This window comes from Lontra canadensis, unplaced genomic scaffold (assembly GCF_010015895.1).
Source record: "Lontra canadensis isolate GAN:19392208 unplaced genomic scaffold, GSC_riverotter_1.0 scaffold1, whole genome shotgun sequence".
In the NCBI taxonomy this organism is placed as follows: domain Eukaryota; kingdom Metazoa; phylum Chordata; class Mammalia; order Carnivora; family Mustelidae; genus Lontra; species Lontra canadensis.
In genome coordinates this window covers 6,025,012-6,047,308 of record NW_022630995.1, presented here as the reverse complement: position 1 = coordinate 6,047,308, position 22,297 = coordinate 6,025,012, and the positions used below count along the sequence as shown (strand labels likewise).

The following is a 22,297-nucleotide window of genomic DNA, read 5'->3' as shown; positions in this document are numbered from 1 at the left end:
GCTGTGAACTTTTTACCTCGCTTCATTCGTGCGTCACTGGAGCCGCTGCGGACCGCGCGGGCCCCGGGAAGCGAGCGCGGGCTTCTGAAGTCGGCGCCTGGCTCTCGGGTCCGCTCCGTCTCGGAATGGGCGAGGGGGGAGGCAGGGCTCGGCTCCGAGCGCGCGCGGAGGGCGGCGGCGCGGGGAGCGGCTGCTGTCCCCCCGGCCCCGCGAGGGCCATGGCGGGGCGAGGGGAGCCCGGCTCTCCACCGCCCGAGTCCGCTCGCGGACCTCGGGGACCGCCTCTGCCATTGACATGCAGATCCGGCCCTGAGCGCCCGGGCCAATCCCCGAGGCCGCCTGCGGGATTACCTGGGGGCGAGCGCCGAGCGAGCGCGGCCCCTCCGGAGCGGCCCCGCGGCCGGGAGGCGTGGTCGTCGCGCGCCCCCGCACCCCCCGGGCCCCGGCGCCGGGATCCCGACCCCCGAGCCGCGCGCCCCGCACCCGCCGCGCGGCAGCCGCAGTAGCCGGGGCCAGGGCGCGGGGCGCAGGGCGCGGCCGGGCCGCCCATTGTTGAGCGCGGCCGGAACCGCGGGCGATGCCCTGCGCCGCCTCCTCCGAGCCGCGGCGAGGTTTGAACTTGGCGTCGGCCGGGAGCCCGGCGAGCGGCGATGGTGAGTGCGGGTGGCGGCCGCTCCCCCGGCTCGCGGTCCCGGCGCGGTCCCGGCGCACTGAGGCCTGGCCGCGGGGTGGGGTCTGGTCTAAAAGGCGTTTCTCTCCGTCCCCTTGGGCGACTGTGCAAGACCGTGAGGCTCGGTCCCAGGGCGGGCTCTCCCGGCCAGCGCCCGCCAGCTGCGGGGTGGGGGAGCGCCCCGAGGGTCCCCTGACATTCCGGGCCTGGGTTGGCTTATTATTATTATTATGGCAGCAGGAACTGCCACTCCAAGAGGAAAATAATTGCAGGTTATTGACAGCATGAAAACTTTTCGGAAGAAATGATCTGTGAAATGTTTTAATTTTGATAAATTGCTTCGCGTGGGGGCCCCTACTGAGCTGAGGACGACTTGCCTTTCGTCACTTTGCCGGATTGGTTTCTCTAGGAAAGGGAAATGGGCTTTGAGGGACACGCCTCCCCGCCCCCAACTTGTTCCAGATCTTAAGGCAGTTTTTTTTTTTTTTTTTTTTGCAAAGGTGTGTTCCACGTCCATGTAGCAGAAATTACAGAATGAGAATGAAATGAGACCTGACATTTGTGACTCTGAGTTGCCCAAGGGATAAAAGTGCTTTGCCGAAGGGTGTGGGAGGGCTTATAGAATTTCCATGCCGGGAGCATCCTGGGGCGGGGGGAGTATGGAGTACGTCTGTCTCTTTCTCTCCCTGGTGTATTCTGGCATTACTTTTTTTTTTTTTTTTAATCGTAGTGTTGTGATGAACCTCTGTGCACGGAGGCTTTTGGGCTGGGCGAGAGCGCGCACCCGCGTGCGTATGATCTCCATGGAGAAGCTGCTGTGAGCTGTCAGGGGGCTACAGGAAATCTTGGCAGAGGCTCATAAAGATTGTTCTGGGCGTTTCCTATTTGTACTGATTTAATATTTAAAGGCTCGTTATTTCCAGTTAGAAGTGTTAGATGTATAGCTAAATCCCGCCTGTAAATAACTTCACCAGAAGTGGGTTTACATTTTAATTAACTTTGATGGCTATTTTTGTCTTACAACTTTTTTTTCTGATTATGAAAGTATACATGATCATTTACAGAAAAGGTGGACTGCACAGATCTGAGAAAGCAGTAAACGGTTATTCCTAACAACAACTTTTATATTGTATGTTAAGGCCTAGTTTTTCATAGAAGCCTAGTCATTTGAAAACTTTGCAGTTATGGACATTTTTTTAATTGCTAACAAATTTGGTTTAGGAATTAAACTAGGAAACGCCAAGGAAATAAACTTGCACTTTAAAAAAAGGGTCTAACCAACAATAACTTCTTCACGTGGCTCATGGGATGAAATTTACTGTGGCAGTTTCTCCTGAATCAACTTCCCACATCTGTTCCTGACAAATGGTTTCTGTTTATGTAGCCTGTTTTGTAAATACATGTTTCTGCCATTATGGCAAAGGGCCCAAACATATCCCTTACCGGTGCGTGTAGCTCACTAGGCTCACAGACTTAATATTTTTATTGGTGTCTACATCAGAACTTCCTCACTGTACGCTTGATAAAACCCTGGAGAAGGTTACCAAGGGATGTTGTGGAGAATTTACTTCCCTGGAGGTTTTAAGAATAGGATAAACATTCATCTGCTTTCAGTGCAGCACTGTCTGGATAAAGGAAGATGGGGTCACCTCTCTAAACCCCCAAGTGAGGAATTCTAAGTGCATTTCAGTCCTCAGTAACCTGGGACCAACAGGTCTTGAGCTCCTGAGCCCAGGGAAGCCCTGTTTTATGTAAAACAAAGATCCTCCTTCGGGAAGAAAGATTTATAATTATCCCTAGGACCTGCCAGTTCTTTTCCATTTATGGATAGAAAATCAGCAGCGATTTAATTACTTTCTGAGAAGTCATAGGTTGAATATAGTGTAAGTTGTGTGATTTAAAATAAAGGAATGAACTGATTCATGGGAATGACAGATTCTGCCTCAGGTGGGGAGGGGTGTACGTGTCATAGCCTCCAATCTCAGGATGATGTCCCCGAGAGCTCTCTCCACTCTGGATGCAACCTTCTTTCCAGTTTCCTATTTTGTTTGTTAAATCTGATTACGTTTTTACATCAACGTTCCATTTGACCTTTTTTCCTCAGAATGTATTCTTTAGTAGCGCTTTTGCCCAAACCGCACATATTCCGGTACTTTCTATCGGAGGCTGCTCCCCTGGGCCAGAGGGGCTGCCCTATTGCCGGTTTCCTGCAGAAGGTCCGGATTTCATGGGCTGCGGCTTCCTCTGCCCTCCACCCCCCACTTGACAGAAGGATCCTGTAATTCTAAGCACGGTGTGACCTCAGTGGCGGTGACACCTTCCTCCCTTTCCGTAACGTCACTTAATCAGGAGCAGCCACCACACTTTCTCCCCAGAGGATCACGGGGAGGGTTCACTTTCTAAGAAAGGTGGTGCCGAAAAGAAAGTGGGGAAGTCAAGAGTCTCGCGGCTGGGCAGTTTTCCACTTTGCCTGAATGAGTGCTGCCTCCGTTCACACCCTTTCGGTGTCCTGTTCCTCCACACATGCCAAGCACGTCTTCTGATGCTATGGTAACGCCCAAAGAAGGAACAGGGGTGTCACCACGGTCTTTCGTTTGTTCAGCAGACATTGACTATGGCGGAGGCAGCCCAGGGGATGGGGATGGGTTCTTTGGCCTCAGGGAACCCGTCCTAGAAGAGGACATATCAAATGTCAATAAGCTAGTGCCATTCCGAGGGAGTATAGGGGTTAAGAACTTCAGGTTTGTTATAAGTTAAACATATACCAACCCCATGACCCACGATTCATTCCCCTGCCTAGCTATTTACCCAAGATAGATGCAAGCAAATGTCCACAAAGAGACTTGTACGGAATGTTCATAGCAACTTTATTGATAATTGCCAACAACTGGAAACAACCCTGTGTCCATCCAGAAGATGGATGCCCCGTGGTACAGCCGTACAATGGACTATGACTCAGCAATCAAAAGCTAGATGACCCTCAGACCCATTATATTAAAGAAGCCAGACACGGAAGAATTTCTAAGCAATTCGATTTACAAAGTGCTAGAACAGGCCAAACTAAGCTATGGTAGAAAAGTTAGTGGTTGAGAAGTTAGTGGTTGCCTCTGGGGGGTGGAGGGATTGGAAAGGCTTAAGAGGTTTTTCTGGAGCAACGGAAAGTTCTAGGTCTCGTCTTGAGTGATGGTTGCTTCGTTCTACACAATCTGGCTTCATCAAACTGAACACTTAGGGCCTATGCATTTTATTGTATGCAAAGCATTAGTTCAATTAGAAGAAGAAAAGTACAGGTTCTAGAGCCAGACAAGGGTATATATACATCCCATCTCTGCCTCTCGGTGTAGGTTGCCTTGGGGAAATTATTAAATGCCTCTGAACCTGAAAACAATGGACAATAACGAAGCATCTTCATAGAGTCGTTGTGTGGACTGAGTTCGATAATGGAAGTACTTGGTTTAGTAAGGACCCAGTAAATGTCGCCTAGTACTCCCAGGCCCTGAGAGAAATATAAATGTGGTGGTTTTGGTGTTGATAAAATTATCTGTACTTTTTGTAAAAGCCATCTCATTTATTTAAGATTGTGAAGGATCCTGTAACCTATTAACGGATCTCCTTAGCATTGGATGTATCTTCTTTTTAGTAAGTTCTTTCTTGGAGGTTGTAGGGAATTTAAAGTTCTTGCCTACAGCCTACCTTTTCAAAATACCAGTGGGCCTTTTTGTTGCCAGCAGAGGTAAAAAGAGAGGACATACCCATGAGGCAAACCCCTCTGTTTTTGAGGACTGGTTTAGTGAAATTTGTTGAAGCTTAACGACCAAGTTTATGGCTTCCAAAGGGAACCCAGGTGAAAAGGTTACATTTTACACCCTCTTTTGAAAGATGGTGGTAGACAAAAACTCTTGAACTCTGTATCAAGTTGATATTGTGCTTCTTTTCAAAGGGACCAACTAACTTGAATTTGCAGTAAGATACCTTGGACAGAGTGGTAAATATGATAATAGTTTACTTAATCCATTAAGCTTCAATTATTTGAGTTCAACAAAGTGCTTAGGAAAGATATTATGTACCTTGCCAACTCCAACAGAGGAATTTTGTTGTTGGGTTGGTGTAATTCATTCAGTAAACATTTATCACACGTTTACTGAGAACATATTAGCCCTGGGAATTCAATCACAACTGATAAGATGTTTTACGCTCAGGTTCGCAGACGCCCCTGACTGTAAGTGTGAATGTGTATTCATTTCTCTTGGAGCTTTTTTTCAGAGCAGAGGGCTCTGTCTTGGGCTACTCTTGTTGGTTTTTTGTTCTTGGGGACTTTTTGTTTGTTTTGTTTGTGTTTTTGCCATTGGAAGTGTTTTCTTAAACATCAGAGTTACTTGCTAAGGTTTTCTATTATTATCTTCCTAAAAATAAGAAAAACGGCATGTTCTTCTAGAGAAAGGCAGTTCAGTATAGTGAGAAGGTCCTAGACCACGGAGATGGAGAGCCCCCTTCCCCCCACCCGAATCCCGAGCTTTCCTAGTGGCCAGTGGTTTAGGGCAAGTTCTTAATTCTTTGAGCCTCAGTTCCCTTATGTGTAGAACGGTGGTGATAATACCTTGGAAGAGGTATTCATGCGATCAGATTGAGGCTGTTCTAACCATCAAATGACAAAACACATGTAGAAGTAAGGAGCTTGGCCCTGGTGGGTGTTAATTTCGGAAATGTATTGGGTACTTGCTAAGAGGGAAGCAGTGCCTGAGAATCTTGCATCTTCACATTCCTGTGAGGGAGGCACTCTTGTCATCCCCCTTTAGAGGTGAGGAAACCTGGATCCCAAGAGGTTCGGTAGTTTGCTGAGGGCATGGAGGTGGCAGGGTTGGAACTCCACCGGGTCCTGCTGCTTAGCCGATGACTCCCGTGGTAGAGGTCACCTGCTTTTCCCCTTGAGGTAAAATTATTTTTAAGATTTAATTACTGAAGTACGTGGGGCTAGTGCCACCATTATGGGGTGCATGCAAGGGAACGCTGGTGACAGAGGAATTGGTTGACCACGGCGGGGCGGGGGGACAGGAAGGCGGTAATGAATGTTTCCCCAGGCCCTCCAAAGTCTGCCCATCAGTGGCCCTCTCTGAGCCTGGCCTTCAGCCTCCTATCACCCCAGTGGCTCCAACTAAGAAGTGGATCCAGAAACAAAGACGGGTGGAGAACTAGGCCACCTGTTAGAATTTGCCTAGATTTTGTGAAGACCTTGTAGGGATTGACATAGTTGTGTTATTACCTTGGTCTCCAGAAGGAAGGCCAGATGAAAGATGGTCTCCAAAGCCCTGTCATGGTAAGAGGGAAAGTAAACTGAACTGGGGTGTTTCTGTTCCCTATTTCCGTTGGCATTTCCTCAATAGATTCTGGAGAACCCTGAGCTAGACTGGAAAAATGAATGTCAAGTGTACATTGAGAACCCTACTGATTTAATGAAGCTTTAGGTCACATTGGCCAATTAAAATAACGTGGGGGTGGGGGGCACCTGGGTGGCTCAGTCAGTTAGGCGGCTGACTCTTTGTTTTGGCTCAGGTCATGATCTCCTGGGTCATGGGATCAACCCCTGCCTCAGGCTCTGCGCTCAGCAGGCAGTCTGCTTGAGGAGTCCTCGCCCTCTGCCCCTCCCCACCCCTCTCTAAAATGGGTAAATAAATCTTTTTTTAAAAAAAATATGTGGAGGCCTGTGGGGAACATGTAGTTAAATAAATTATAGATACTATTTCCTGTTTAGATGAGAGCCTTTGCACTAGATCTACTCCCCCTGCCCCACCACCCCCCATTTCCATAAAGTCCTAGTTGTTGTGCAAGATACTCTGTATTCGTGTTCTCATTGTCCAAGCCTCTCCTTTGCAGTGCAGCAGAACAGCTAGAACATCAGGACTTTTCCCCCAACTACCCAGACGGTGCCTGGTCTCTTTACAGACCCACCGGAGAAGCTCTCCAGCAGGCAGAGCAAGTCCCACAGGAGGCAGCGGGCTGCCACTTGGGTGTGGGGAGGAGACCCGTTGGGAAGTGTTGCTCGCAGCCTGCACCTGAAGGCAGGCCATTGTGCAGCAGCCCAGGTTGCCCCCGTGGGCCACACTGTCACAGGGCACCTTCCTGGCAGATGAAACTCTTGGGGTTCTGCTCTCCAAAGGGGAAGAAAGAAATGTGGAGGAAAACCCTGCAAGAATCTTGGCTCCTTGGCTGTCCCCAACCCTTTAAGGCTGCTCTGCCCTTACTTGGCTTTGAGTCTGACTCACAATAGACGGGAGTCGCTCAAGTGAGGAGAATGGCAGGACCGTCACTTGAAGTCCCTCTCTGCCTCTTCACCATTGCCTCCAGCCTCTGCCCCTCAACTTTAAGCCCTTTGTGTCAGTTCCCATGGTTACCTCTTCCCGCCAGCAGCTGGAATGCCGCAGGCTGCCTCCCCCACTGAGCCAGGTCTGGTGGGCTGAGGCCACAGTTGTGTCGCTGGACTGGTGACATGGGGTCACAGCCCAGCACCTTCTCTTTGTCACGGATTCTGTACCTTTCCCAGGCTTGGCAGGTTGGGGTTGCTGAGGAAGGGGTGATGAGGGGTGATGTACAGGGTCTTTCTTGCCCTGGACCGGCCTAGCTCCCCCTTGACCTGCCAGACTCCAGCCTGACGCCATTTCCTTCTGCGGTTGGTGCTCCCTGGAGGGGGAGGGACCGGCTCTGCCCAGAGGAAAGGGAGCCCTCACTTCCCCACCTGCTCTGCCTTTTAAACACACGCGAACCTCATTTTATTGCACGTGGCTTTCTTGTGCTTCATAGATACTGTGCTTTTACACAGTGAAGGTGTGTGGCAACCCCGCGCTGAGCAGGCCCGACAGCACCATTTTCCTGACAGCATTTGCTTGCCTCCTGTCACTGCGGCACATTTTGATAATTCTCGCAATATTTCCAGCTTTTTCAGCATTCTATTATGTGTTACGGTAATCTGGGATCAGTGATTACAGCTTGCTGAAAGTTTAGATGAGAGCATTTTTAGCAATAAAGTTTTTCCAAGATGTTATTTATTTATTTGACACAGAGAGAGAGAGAGCACAGGCAGAGGGAGTGGGAGAGGGAGAAGCAGGCTCCCCGTTGAGCAAGGAGCCTGATGCAGGACTTGATCCCATAACCTGGAGGCAGACGCTTAACTGACTGAGACCCCCAGGTGCCCCAATTCTTAATATTTTAAAATGATGTTTTGACAATGCTGTGCTCACCTCAAGACATAGATTATGTCAGTCCCACTTTTGTGTTACATGTCTGTGGGCCCGGAATTCCCCTGGAGGGGCAGGGTAGTATTGGGGTGAGTGGGGATATACAGGAATGAAAAACAAAAACAAACAAACAAACAACAAACAGAAAAAACCTCTTACACTAATCCTGTAGGAACCAAAGGAAAGGAAAGTTGTTGGGGACAAGTAGAAACTCAGCCTGTGGAACCATAGTTAGAAACACCTTGAAAAGGTATATTGTAAACCACAATTTCTTTTCCACAGATGGTCTGCCTGGGGGCACCTGGGTGGCTCAGTGGGTTAAGTGGCTGCTTTCAGCTCAGGTCAAGATCTCAGGGTCCTGGGACGGAGCCCCACATGGGGCTTCCTGCTTCTCCCTCTGCCGGCCGGCCCCTGCTCCTGCACGTGGGCTGTCCCGCGCTCGCTCTCTCTCTCTCACCTATCAAATAAAATCTTTAAAAACAAAAGCAAAAAACAGATTGCATTTTGGTACCTTGCCTTGCATGCAGACCTGCTTCCCAAGAACAGAAAGCAACAGCTGCTGGAAAGCTTGGGAGACGGATTCCTGCTTTGGGCGAGAGCGCAAGTTGGAAACATTCAGGTTTGTGATTTGGAGGCACTTAAATAGCACGGAATGTCTGTTATCTACCCTAAACAGCAGAACGAATCTTGCATATTGTGGACACAAACGCAGTTGGCAGGAGCTGAAAACAGTGCGTGTGAGCTTCTTTCTAAGACCCAGTAATCCTCTTGGGCAAAGTGAGGATTAGGCCTTCCTCACAAACAAGGGTGGGGGGGTAGGCTCATTTTTGCTAAGATTCCTCAGCTGATGCCACATTTAGCAAGGGACCTGTTTCCCTCGATGAATGACAATCACCACTTCCAGTTTTGATGCCCACCCCCCTTCTCCAGGCAGGCTTAGGACAGGAGCGACTTACTTTGCATGTGAAGAGTGAAACCTTGGCTCCCACAGATCACACTGTGACCCCAGGAACCTTCCAGAGCCAGAGCCCCTCCACTGCCTGCAGGAGGGGAGGGAGGTCTTGCCCAGAGCCTAATGTGGGAGGGCTCCAGGGACTCAATTTTTTTGTTGTTGTTGTTTTTTTAAAGATTTTATTTATTTATTTGACAGAGAGAGAGAGAGATCACAAGTAGGCAGAGAGGCAGGCAGAGAGAGAGGAGGAAGCAGGCTCCCTGCTGAACAGAGCCGGGTGCAGGGCTCGATCCCAGGACCCTGGGATCATGACCTGAGCCGAAGGCAGAGGCTTTAACCCGCTGAGCCACCCAGACACCCCGGGTGCCTGGTTTTTCCGACAGCCGCGTCTCATGGTGGTTATCACACGCCAGGCTCCTTTTGTCTCCTGTAAGTAGCAAAAGGGTGATGGGGAGGAGATGCCAGGCATGCATGGCTTGGCATGTGGCAATTCCTAAGAAAAATGTATTCAAAGCCCGTGATCCTCAGAACCCGTGTGGAGAGGGCGTGGCCTTCAGCCATTCCTTTCTCTACTTGTTTTACTTCACTGTGCTTTGAAAAAAAAAAAAAGATTTTATTTATTTATTTGAGAGAGACAGAGATAGGGACAGAGATAGCAAGAGAGAGTATGCCTGGGGAGGAGGGAGAAGCAGGCTCCCCGCTGAGCAGAGAGCCCGATGAGGGGCTCCATCCTAGGACCCCATGATCATGACCTGAGCCGAAGACAAGCGGCTTAACTGACTGAGCCACCCAGGCGCCCCTTATTTTGCTTTGTCTGTAATGAGGATCCTTTACTGTTGCAAATAGAAAAAAAAAAAAATTGGCTGAATTTTGTTCTTCAAGCATAGCATCTTGTACGTAGCACGTGCGCAATAGACAAAAGTTTCTGTTCTGTTGGTACGAAGTTGGCACTTGTTGCCAAGCTCTGCTCTAAGTGCTTTTTACATATCAGCTTGTACAAGTCTCCCAACTACCCTTTAATGCCACTACTATTTTTTTTTAAAGATTTTATTTATTTGACAGAGATCACAAGCAGACAGAGAAGCAGGCTCCCTGCTGAGCAGAGAGCCCGATGCGGGGCCCCACCCCAGGACCCTGGGATCATGACCTGAGCCAAAGTCAGAGGCTTCAACCCACTGAGCCACCCTAGGCGCTCCGCCACTGCTATTATTATTCTAGAGGACAGAGGAGGAAACTGAGGCCCAAGAGGTTAAGTGATCTGCCGGATATCAAACACCTGTTAGGCAGTAGAGCCCACGTTAGAGCAACAGAAGCCAGCTCCAGGATCCACTTTCTTACAACTCACACAGTCTGCCGCTCGTGAGAGGTGATTTAAGGGCGGGCTCCTAGAGCTTGCAGCAAGGGCCCTTAACCCCTCCGGTGGTGAAGACAGCCTCACCCCTGCAGTGCTGAAGATAGCCTCAGTTTCACCACCAGGCCTTGCATGAGGGCCCTGGGTTTTCTTACGTCCTCGCTCTGGGCTACCTGTGTATGTGCCGGCTTCAGTGGGTGGAGGGATTGGAGTCAAAAGTAAATGTGAAGCAGATTCAGTGTTTACTCTTTAGGTTAAAAGATCTGGCCAGTCGTCTGGCTTTTTTTCCCACCCACCCTTTTCCAGACTTGGTGCATAGGTTGACAAAGAAGTCATTGGCTAGGATCTGGAGATGGTTAAGCTTATGGTTTCAAAAATCCAACATACGCTGAGTGCCAGTGGTATTAACTGTGCACGTGCATCTAGTGGGAGGTGTCGAGGGTTACCAAGCGAGAAAAAGCAGCCACCGGAGCAGGAGCGACAAACGCACACAGGTCTGCGACCTCCCGTTCCCATGTCTGCAGGACGGAAGTGCTGCGGGGCCTCCTGCAGTCTGCAAGCCACCGACCAGGCTGGGAGTGGAAGGAAGAGGTGTTTAAGCACAAGCCAGGGATGTGCCTACGATGGTGGAAAGACCAGCTAGGGTTTAGGCCTGAGACAATACAGAGTGAGCTTCCTAGATGGTAACTAATGATTGAAAAAGCGAAAAAGGCGAGTAAGGAAAGGCGAGTGACCCAGAAGATGTGTGTACACACAAGTACAGACCAGAAGGCCAGGAACAGGGGCACGGGCCTTGAAAGAAAGGGCAGTGTCTTTTTCATAGGGTGAAAACGATGCTCATGGCTGTGTCATCAGAAAACAGAGAACACCTGTGTTAGGCTAAGAACAGAGATCTGTGCCCAAGGGCATCAGTTCTGAAAATGTTCTTCCAGACACCAGAAGAGCTGAGAATCTGGGCTTCCTTTCTTCCCCTCCAGGAGACCGAGGGCAGGTGCGTGGGAAGCCTGTGGCAATGACACTCAGACCTGCTAGCAGGAGAGATGAGAGTTAGGCCGGCTTCATGTGTGATGGACACGGGACAGGGTAAGAAAAAGAAACCCAGGAAACCGAGAACATGACTTTTAGTGAGGCAGATTCTGAAAATGAGTACACTCACACATCCAGCCTAAATCCAAAGGAATTTCTCCAAAGGGCTGTGAGGACCAACTCAGGCCCGTATCAATGCACTTCTGTCTGCTTAATCTCCGAAGGCATCCGACCGCTTCAAACATAAGGCAGCAAACTGCACAGAGCTTTGCCAACTGTGTGTGTGTTGGAAGGTTCAGGCACCATACGTGCCCCAAAGCCGGTCCTCTCTACTCCACAAAAGGCCACTGCTAATGAGATATGGACCAAATAGGACCAAAGTGAACTTTCACAAAGAGGTTGGCTGACAGTCGTGTAGAGAAAACAATGACAAGAAGAGAGACCCACCTTCCCCAAACCATGTGTGGTAGATACCTCTAAGAGTTGGCGGGCAGAGAACTCCATTCTGGACGCGTCGCACAGTTACTACTCCTGTACGGTCTCCCATGATCCATTCAGCAAGTCTGTATCATGTGCCTCCTGTGAGCCGCTCGCTGTGGCCAGCCTTAGGTGCATGCTGGTGGAAAAACAGCGGAAGGCCAGCCAGCCATGGGCCCGGACTTCCCGGAGCCTGCTGTTGGGTAGAAGGAACAGACCATGTATGAGGAAGGAAAGGACCAGGTACCTGGAAGGAGACGTTGGCAGTAGGTGAGGTGGTCTCTGGTGTTCGACTGGGACCAGAAGGCCAAGGAGGACCAGCCAAGTAAGAATTGGGAGGAAGACTGTTCCAGGCAGGGAACAGCATGTGTGAAGGTGGAGAGTTCGGTGGGAGCTCAAGGCCGGCCAGTGCGGTCGGGGCAGAGTGGGAGGAGGATGTGGAAGGGAGGACCGGAGGCCAAGTCACTTGGGCCTCAACAACCACGTGGAAGGACTTGGATTTTACCCGAAGTGTGGGGAGCAGCTGCACAGTTTTACTGGAGGACGGCACAAGCCATTTCCATTTTTTAAAAAATACCACTGGCTGCTGGGTAGAGGCTGGGTTAAAGGGAGCAGGAGTGGCAGCGTCCAGTGAGGTAGCTGTTCCCCATTGGGTGAAACACCACAAAAAGGAAGAAACTGATGGTTCTACAGATAAACCCAGCGTGTCCCTAACGTGGTAACGGTCCATGCTAGGGAGATACGGTTCTTGGCCGCTCTACTGCAAGACGATATAAAACTGTTTAACCTCAATAGAAACCAGGAATCTAAAGGGATCTGGAGAGATTATTTGAAAGGCCTGGCTCAGTCCCTTCCAGCTTCCACTCCAGCCTTCCCAGGCTTTCCTCAGTTTTCATGCAGTTCAAGAGAGTCACAAAGAACAGAATAATCTGGAATTTTTCTTCTAATATTGGCTGAAAGCTCAGAAAGTACTGAATGATTCTATTAAAAGACCAAATGGTAAAGCAGCCAGTGTATATTCAAGAGTTATGAATTTGGGGTTGGTGGGGGGGTGGAGGGGGTAGGACTGTACCCATCATGGGAAGTAGAACGTAGGGGGTTGGCCTGGATTTCTTGTTTCTTAGCTGGAGAAGAAAGATGACATTGGGATTGCGGATCACAATTTTTTTAGCCCCTGCTAAACCTTCCAAGGTCTGCTCTGAGTCCTCTTTCATCACTCAATAATTTGTGATCTCAAGCCTGGAGAAGAGCAGAAGCAGTATAAACACAGCCCCCCACCCCCCATTCTCATTAGCTTTGCCGGCAAGTTGAGTGAACTACAAGGAGTCAGGAAGGAAGAAGTGTTACAGATCTGTGGAATGTTTGGCAGTATTTCATCTGTTGAAAATAATAATTATCAAGCACGTCTGTGTGCCAGGCAGCAAGCTGGTTCGCTTGCCTTTCTGAGCCCGCGTGGAAGAGAGACCGGCAGAAAGGAGGTTGGAAGACAGTGTGCCTTGCACTTGGAAATGCACATCCATAGCCAGCTTCATCCCCAACTAGCATCCACAGGAAACGATGACCAAACTGAATCCTGCAGGACAAGGACGGAGAAGCCAGGAGAATAGGGTACCTTTTGGGATCTTGGAAGTTTCCCCATCAGACTGGAGAGCTGTTTGGTTTCTGTTTGTATTTTTCACTTGAACTTGTTTCATTGATTCCAAGGCTTCTGCAGTGTATCTTTGGGTATTTTAAAGTAAAACAGTGTACCTTGGAGTATCTTTTAAGTAAAAATCAGCTTATTTTGTAACATGTTTATTTAATGTCGCCACTGTCCTCATTTCCCACCCATTCTGACCGCATCCGGGTTAGTAATCCCAAGGCCTATAGAATTTGTGGGATGAACTCAACATTTTTGAAGGTTTTAAACTGGAAGGAAGAAGAGAAGGTGGTTGTCAGTGATTTTTATCCCAAGCGAGTGTGAGCCCAAGTGTGGTATGAGCCAAGATATACAACTTTTCTGTCTCGGATTGTTCATCTGGGCTAAGAAATTTAGAGAAGTTATGAGAATAACTCCTGATATATGGGAAGGCATACATACTGTTTTATAGGAAAGACTTGGAATCTGTTCAAGCCAAGTGATACCCTAGTAGCCCCCATGGGGCTCCACTTCCTGATGAGATCAGAGCACGTTCTAGGTTGTGTCCCTGCCAGTCCGTCGTGAGGCAGGGAGCACGGTACCCTCAGGTGCGGGGGAACAATGGGCATTCCAGAGCCGGAGGGGTTCCCCGTGCAGACTAGAGAAGCTGGGGTGTGGGGTGGGGGGTGGGGGAGAAGCGGGCAGGGTGGGTGAGGAAAGGGTGAAGGGAGGATTCCAAGGTGATGGGCTCCCAACACTCATTCCAGGACTGTTTTGTGCCTCCCTCCACTACAGAATTTTTTTCATTAGGACGTATGATGTTTTAAACGTTATTTGTTGTCCAGATTTTTCCAGAAGGCAGAAAAGTTGTGTTCTGGGTGCTGGTGGTTCTTCTGTACTCTCTCTAGCCTCTTTTCTCGTTTGTCCTAGTTTGTATGATGTGTGCAGATGGCCCACTCAGGTGTGAGTCCGTCGGGGGTGGGGGAGGGGAAGATTAGCAGGGAGGCGGGGCTCTGATTCAGCCCAGGAGTTGCAAGTCAGCGACAAGCCACATGGGTTCCACGAACCCTCACACCCAGCTGCCAACCTCTGCTGGTCCCCTGGAGGTGGCAGGTGACAGGACCACCTGTGGCCGCAGAGAGCAGTGCTAGTCTCTGCTTTCCTAGGGTTGTGAAGAATCACAAATTAAAAATCCTTAAAAAGAGGAAGTCTTTTTAAGATCGTCTCCTGTTCAGTGTGCTTCCATCTTTTCCCCATCGGCCTGCACTTGCGGCTGGCCCTTCCCTGGGACGGTACTCCTGGACCTCCCATCCCTTTGTGCCTCCTAGGAAGGGGGGGTGGGCAAGGAAAGAGCCAAGGGCTTAGTTATGGTGTGGCAAGGGCAGAGCCAGCCTCTGTGGTTTGGGCCAAAAATGAGGAAGTTATTAAATGCCACAAAGGTTTTACAAAAGCTCAGGCTTGGTCTTTGTTTCCCCGTCGCAGACATCGGGAGCCAGAGGAGAGCCAGAAAGGAGAGTTTGCTCTCAGAATTACGTGGGCGTGCTGCTCACGTTCGTGTCATCTTTACATTCACACAGCTGCTGGTCAGACACCTGCGAACCTCCTTCCCGCCCCCGGTGAAGCTAGAGGCTTTGGTGCCCTGGAGGGTTGTGTGAGTAATTCTCGCTGGGGGCCACGTGATGGATTCTGCAAAACGCTTCGACCATCAGCTCTCTGGCCAGAGCTCTTCTTTTTGTTGTTTTAAGATTTTATTTATTTATTTGACACACAGAGAGAGAGAGAGTGCCCAAGCAGGGGGAGCACAGAGGCAGGGGGAGAGGTGGAGAGGAGAAGCAGGCTCTCGCTGAGCAGGGACCCTGACGCAGGGCTCGAGCCCAGGATCCTGGGATCAAGACCTGAGCCGAAGGTAGACGCTTACCCAACTGAACCACCCAGGCGCCCCTGGCCAGAGCTCTTCCTGCTCTTATTTCCAGCACAGATCAGGTCTCTTTAGTTGTGTCTATTTTGGTGTCACATCTTAGCTAAAAGCAGCTCTGAAGTGGAGGCACCGCTGTAAATGATGGTGAGAATAATCAGGCGTGTCCCCCGTGGAGGCAGGATGCTGGACAGTTAACGAGTCCTCGAAAACCCTTCGAGCAGCTCTGCAGGACAGGCTGCTGCTACTGGCTACTTTGCTGAGCGCCAAAGATGTGCCGGGCTCTGTTCTCAGGCCTTCAGCAGAATTCGTTTAAGCTTCTCAACAGCTCCGTGGAAGTGTGGGTGTTTTTGTGCACCCATTTTAGAGCTGAGAGAACCGGGGCACAGAGGGGACGGTGTCCCAGGGCTGGTCAGCAGGAAGAGTCCAGCTCGGGGAGGCTCCTAACATCCTAACCGTCTCATCCTGACGTTCTGATGCGGAGCCCGAGTCTCAGAGGGCAGTTTGCCCCGCATCTTTCAGTTCCCAAGTGACAGCAGCTCAGACTTTGGGGGCTGAGATGCTCCGACAGAGGAGAAATGCCCCTGCTGTCCCGGCAGAACACAGTGGCCACGCAGGGCTGAAAACCTCTGACTGCCGGGGGGTGCAGAGCGGAGGCGTTAAGGGAATGGTGTTCGGGACGGGGCAGGGGATGGATTTTAACGGACACAGAAAGGGCTCGCCTCCAGCACAGTGGCATCTGGACAATCCCAAATAGCTCAGGTTCAAGAGTTGGCACGTTCCTCTGCGCGGCCGAGCAGCGGGGGCTGCTCACTTGGGGGTCACGCTCCTGGTTATGAAGTTGAGACGGGAGGCGGCGGGGCCCGGGTTCCCGGGAGCCACCTTGCCTGGCCGCATGCTTCAAGGGGGCCAGTTTCTCCTCTTTACCGATGGGTAGAGGCTGGATGACAGGGGAGTTCACCTTCATTGCAGTGTCTCCTTCTTCTCCCCTGTGGTCGGAAAACCTGGGTCTTCGGAGACGGGGAAGGACACTTTAGTGCTTCACAGGGATGTCATAAGGGAAGGATGAAGATCCGAGGAGGGGATTCGCCTTCCCTGGGGCGCAGAGCTCAGTGGGGGCAGCTGAGAACGGCCGCCTCGCTCGGCCACTCTGCTCTGACCCCGTGTTCATGTTCACGCGTTGTTCCTGTCGCTTTGTTTGTGCCCCTGCCCTTGAACAGCATCGCACTCAGCTTCTGGTTTTCTTTTTGCCAGAGATGCGTGTGCAGCCCCGGGCCCTGCGGGCGCCGGCACGTCTAACCGCAGCCCGGAGCCCCCGGCCTCCCGCCCCCAGCACAGGAAAGCCGCATGGTCGGGAGAGGCTAAGCGGCGGCCCAAGCACAGGTAAGAGGCTCGGAGGCCTGTGGGGGGCGTTCAGGAGAAGGGACTTGGCCACGGGAAAAGGGAGCTGGGGGCCAAGGCTGGGAGTCAAGAGACAGGATAGAGCGCAAGGTCGGGAGGGGCTGAACGGGGAGGTCCCGGAGGAGCTCCGAGGAGGTTCGTGGTAATTTTCAAACTCGGTTCTGAAGAAATCTTTAAGTTCCTGGGAGGTGAGGTGGGGCTCCCACAAATCACTTGACTCAGATCTCTTTTTAAAGACACATCAACCACTGCTTTTAAAACTAGAATCAAAAATACTCAAAGCAACGTACGAACCAACGTCTTCGATGCTCTGGAAAGGACCAGTGTGTTACACTAAAGTGAGACTCATTTGTCTTTGGACTGATAGTCATGAAAACGTCTCGTCATCCGTTCATGGAGGAACGTCGTAGGATGATAAAGTCGGCCCCGTAGAAGTTCGCAGCCGTGTCTCTGTGCTTCCCCCCTGCTCCTGCACGCTCAGTGGCACGCCTGACCTTGGCCTTTCTCATCAGTTCCCAGGCCAGTCCTGTGGAGTCCGCACCATTATTCAGCGAGGAGGCGGTGGGCTCAGGCTCACTTCGAGCTCACAGGTGCCGCCGTTTCTTGCCTTGAGCGTGACGACCTACTTCCTAGTAAAACCCTGGGAATTCAGTTTGCTGAGATGCGCCAAGCACTAAGCACAGAGCCCGCCCGGAGGGAGCGAGGACGGAGTGTCAGGGGAGGTGAATGTCAGGGGCACGACGGTGATGGTGTGGCTTCCATGCTGTCCGTTCCCACGTGTGTCTGTGCCAGCACGGGGGGCAGGAGAACACAGAGTGCTGGGGGGTCCGTGGAAGCAGATGTCGTGACGCATCCGTCGTGATGCTGCCCCTTCTTGTGTAAGCGCGCGTGTTACCCTCGCTCCCTGTTTCCAGCCTGTGAGACGAGTTTAGTAACTAATCCCAGGGTGGCTGAAAGCATGGAAAGTCCGAACACACAGAAAGCGGGTGGGGCAGTGCCCAGCACGCCTTGAATGCTCAGTAAGAGCTGCTCGTCCCTTCCCGATTTCAGTTCACGGCTCTTCCTTGCAGACCCGGTGACTCGCGTGATGAAGACGTGGACATTGTAAATTGGATTTAGACAATTTTTCCCTGTTTACGGCGTCTCCATTTAAGTTCTCTGTAAGAGTTCATTCGAAAAAGAGACTCCAAAGAAGTTTGAATATACTGATCGGGGACAGGTCCGGCCCGCAGAGGGCACTGGCTACAAGGCAGCCGGCTGGCAAAGGCTGTTCCGGGCCAGCCCGAAGCAGCAGAGCCCCGAGCACTGTGCCCTCCCTTGGGTCGTCACAGAGTAGAGAACCAGAACCTTCCGTTTAGCAAGACTCCGCCGGGCTGTGTAGGCTGGCTGGGCCTCGACGCCAGTGTACTCAAGGCCAGAGAGTTGTGCAGAAGAAGTTACTGCAATTGCCAGCTTGGGGGCTGGGGGTGGGTGGAGAATGATCGGGATCGAACCAAGCAAGTGGTGATGGGGCAAGAAAGCAGATAAGATAGGAGATGAACTTGGGAGGAAGACTGATAGCAGATCAGGATGGGAGAAGGGAGGAGGAAGATGAAAGGGTGTGACCTCCAAGTTGCTGCTGGTGGGGCCCCTGGGGGTAACCGTGGGACCGTGACCCTGGGTGATGCAGGTAGAAGAGCAGAGCCGGAAGGAGCGCCTGCTTGAGCGCAGCGACCTCCAGCCCTGAGTTTGAACTTGAAACAATGAAAGGATTTTACACAGCGGTCTTTAACAGTTGGATAAAACAAACGAACCTAACTGCATATCCAGATGGTGTCCTACCCACAGAGACTATCTCTAAAACAAGCCGGGGTTGCCCTCACCAGCGTGGTCAGAGCTGGCCGGCGGTGCTCTGTCCGTGTAAGGGGAGACTGGCAGGGAGTAGATCGGCAAGCCACTGCCTTTTAAAAACGTCATGACTTCTGCGTTGCATACAGTGTGCTCCCAGTCATGTCCCTCTAACTCCGTAAACTCTGGGAATTTTAGGTGTGTGTCCTGAATCCACAGCTGAGTTCACTGTACGCCCCGGCAGTGGCGGGCTTCTTTCCTAGAGGAAGAGACGTCCGCACTCTAAGCGTCACTGATGTAGGACTGAACTTAGAAATTGGGGCGGTTCTCATCGAGTTATACTCCGGTCTTAAATCCTGCCCATTTTGGTTTTTACTTTTTATTCTGAAATAATTGTAAACTCATAAGAAAGTTGCAAAAATAGTAAAGAGATTTCTGCTACACCCACCCCCCAGCTCTCCCTAAAGTTAGCAACTCTTACAACCATAGTCCAAAGAGCAGAACCAAGACACTGACATTGGTGAAGTGCTGTTGACTACAGACGCTAAGACTTGTAAACTATAGACTTTATTTAAATTTTATCATTTTTTTTCTTCTACGACTGTCCCTTTTTGTTCCAGGATTCCACGTTGTCTTTGTCATGTTTCCTCAGTTTCCTGTCATCTGTGATATTGGGTATTTGCTCAGGCTTTCCTGGTCTTTTCTGGCCTTGACACATTAGAAGAGTATGGGCCAGTATTTTGTAGAAAGCCTTCTGTTTGGGTTTGTTTGATGTTGTCTCATGGTTAGACTGAAGTTCTCCATTTTTGCCAAGTTTACCACAGAATTGATGTGTCCTTCTGAGCATGTCCTGTTAGGGATTATGCGATGTTAGGATGTCTTAACTCCTGGCAGACCTCACCACAACCAAGTAATCAAGGTTGACGTCACCAGGAGTTATATATGGTTATATTCTCTGCAACATTTATTACTAGAACATTCTAAGATGACTCTGTATTTCCTTCATTCCTTCTACATTTATTAATCGGGATTTTTCTGTTTCCCCACCTTTTTTTTAACTGTTTATATCAGTAAGGACTCCTTCACATTTACTTTATTCTGTGGGTTGTAATCCAAAGAGACTGTCACTTGATCGCGTACTTTATTCTGGTTTTGGTCATTGGCGGCTCCTTCGGGCTGGCTCTGGTCTAAATCTCGCGCTGAATTCTGGAAAGGCGTAAGGCGCCGATGTCCTGGGCTTCCCCTTAGAGCAGAAGTGATGTGCCCATCAGCTTCTTAGGAGTCGTCCAAGTGTTGAGCTGGGAGGTTAGTAGTGGGCGTTGAGCAAATCTAATTTGTCAGGTCACAGATTTTAGAATTGAAAAGTGCCCCGTCATGAGCCAATTCCAAGTGCACAGGGTCAGAGTGGCAGAGAGTTCCTTTTTTTGCGGAGAAAATAGCCAGGAAGGATTTTCTCATTTTTGTATAAGAAAAATGAAAGAGTAAAAGCAAGAAACTCCATCCCCCTAACTGTAGTTTCTTGGTCCAGCCAAGGACCCAGGTTGACAAAGAGAAACTCCTGGTGGCCCAGGGCTTGATGTCCTCACAGATCCAATCCCAACCTTCCCTTCCCGCATAGACCCCCTGAAGGCATTTACCCAACCTGTCAGCAGGAATCCTGCGATCTCACTTACCCTAACAGGAACGTCCCCATGAAATCTGTCCAGCCCAGGCCAGGGAACTTCAGAGTGCTGGTAAAGGAAACAAAATGTTCCAACCTAAAACTCAGGATTTCCTGAGCTAGTGCTTCCCTCAGAAACTTCCCAGCTCTTCCCCCACCAATTGCCACCGTCATCACAACCGTCTCATCTGCTTGTTAAGCATTTGCCACATGGTGGTCTGGGCTCTGGAAAATGAATCAAGGCAAAGCCATGATAGGAGCTCGGGTTTTGACCCCTAATTCATTCTCCGTTGAGCAGTGAGACTGGTTCACCAGGCTCGCTGCCCTGCCCTTGGCTCTGAGGTTTTTCCTGGGGCCACCGACTTGGCCTTTACAGGACAGCATGGCCTTACGAGGTCTAGTGATACTGGTTTGGAGCCCGGCTGCAGTGGCCTCCCAGACTGTGGGAAGCCTAAAGCAGTTGACACACACTTTTGCAGACAGTGGCATTTTTGCCTGCGGAGGAGGGCGCTGGTTTGGCAGGGATCATTCAAGGAAGCTGCCCAGTCCCGCTTGAGGCATCGTATCAGCCGGTGGTTTTCCTTGCTGCTCTGCTCCTCCTGCCCACAAAGTGTGGGACTCTAGCATTTCTCAGCTGCGCGCTCTTGACTGAGATGCTGTCTTCTCAGGAGAAGCTCCCAGCGTCACCTTCCCTTCTTCACTCGGACTGGGTGGGAATTGAATTTTAATTGGCCAGTTTGCAGAGGTGACCCGGAATGAAGGTCCCGCCCGGCCAGCGGCTCGCTTAGTGAGCTCAGGGCGGTTCTGGCTATGACAGGAGGCGCAGGGGATCGCCGGGACAGGGAGAGAGCAGTAGCGGGGCGAAATGGCCTTTTATCCCACCTCTGAATACGACATGCAGCTGGCCAGAGGGCTGTTAGCTGGGATGCTTCTGCTCGCCCCCAGGTAAGTCCCTGCTATGTGGACGTGAGCTTTAGCGCTTTCTTTGCAGGACCCTGGATGGTGAAGCTTTCACAGGTGTCTTCGATGTTGTATCTCTTCGTAAATAAAAATGACCGCATGGTTAGTTTAAGCCCGTTTTTCTAAATTGTCGTTGAAAATTTTCATTTTTTGAGCCCTCGTGTAATTCAGTGCTGTGAATATTTCTGCCTGGTAATTTTTGATCATTCTCTGTCCTTGGTGTACAGTCACCATATTTCTGATGATGAGGGTGTTTGGACTGGCTTTTATCTCATTCAGATTAGCAATCGCTTTGTGTCGTGCCCTTGATGGTTCTGCCTCCCCATTTCCCTGGGGAATTCCACGGTCACCATTCCTGTTTCTCATAAGGAACGATTATCTGTGCTCTAACAGCCAAGTGCTTCTCTATTCTCATGGCCAACATTGGTTCGAAGAGGAGGAACCTGTGACTATATTCTCAGTGTTAAAGACAAGGTGTCATCTTCTCATTGAACTTTGAATTTACATGAAAAGAAGAGTTTATGAGATGGCCATTGTACATCGTGTAACTGCATCAGAGTTGCAGGTGTAAATACCTGATGATCTTTTCCCTAGTCACAGTAACTTGAGTCAGCTTTATTCTTTTTTTTTTTTCCCAAGATTTTATTTTTGAGAGAGAGAGAGAGAGAGAGAGAGAAACAACAACCAGGGGGAGGGGTGGAGGGAGAGGGAGAAGCAGGCTCCGTGCTGAACAGGGAGCCGGATGCGGGGTTTGATCCCAGGACTGTGGGACCATGACCTGAGCTGAAGGCAGAGGCTTTAAACCACTGAGCCATCCTGGTGCCCCTGAATCAGCTTTCATTCTTACATAGTCTTGACTCAAGGATTTTGTTTGGAGCTGGGCTTCAGGCCAGTGCTTGCTTCCTGGGACACCATCACTTAAAAGAACACGTAGCATAGGAAAAAGAGGATGCGGCCGTCGGTCACCACAGTGTTCTGGATCTCAAGGTGATTTGAATATTTATTACTAAAGAAGTTCTTCTTGCTTTTACACCATGTAAAAGGTGAAAAAGAAAGTAGGGACTGCTTATATTATTGAACACAGAGAGAGCTCACCAGGCTGGTTTTTCGAGTTTTATTTGGCATTCTTTCATGGAAAGTGAATAGGAGAGAAGCATTCTCCCTAATTGTTTTATTCCGCCCCCCCCCCCCCCCCCCCCCCCCCCCCCCCC

At 50.4% G+C, this 22,297-nt stretch overlaps 2 protein-coding genes across 2 annotated transcripts in view; one reads left to right on the top strand and one right to left on the bottom strand.

Moving 5' to 3' along the window:
* The window catches only part of SHROOM3 (shroom family member 3), a 183,867-nt gene that overhangs the window by 112,850 nt on the left and 48,720 nt on the right, over nt 1–22,297 (top strand). The window contains exon 2 of the mRNA XM_032836578.1: nt 16,493–16,621. The gene's annotated coding sequence lies outside the window, so the exon portion shown is untranslated. The remainder of the gene's footprint in view (nt 1–16,492; nt 16,622–22,297) is intronic.
* On the bottom strand, nt 34–16,205 carry LOC116871488 (basic salivary proline-rich protein 1-like). Its single transcript, XM_032864192.1, has 2 exons — nt 16,053–16,205; nt 34–831 (listed from the first exon to the last, which is right to left on the bottom strand). Exons 1-2 carry the CDS (start codon nt 16,203–16,205, stop codon nt 34–36), a joined length of 951 nt encoding a protein of 316 aa, XP_032720083.1.

Coding starts and splice junctions, on each gene's coding strand:
- LOC116871488 (XM_032864192.1), bottom strand. CDS start 16,205: ATGAAGGTGAACTCCCCTGTCATCCAGCCTCTACCCATCGGTAAAGAG. Junction 832..16,052: donor ACCAGGAGCGTGACCCCCAA/GTGAGCAGCCCC, acceptor CCCACCCCGCAG/CTGGCGGGCGCTGGCCGGGA.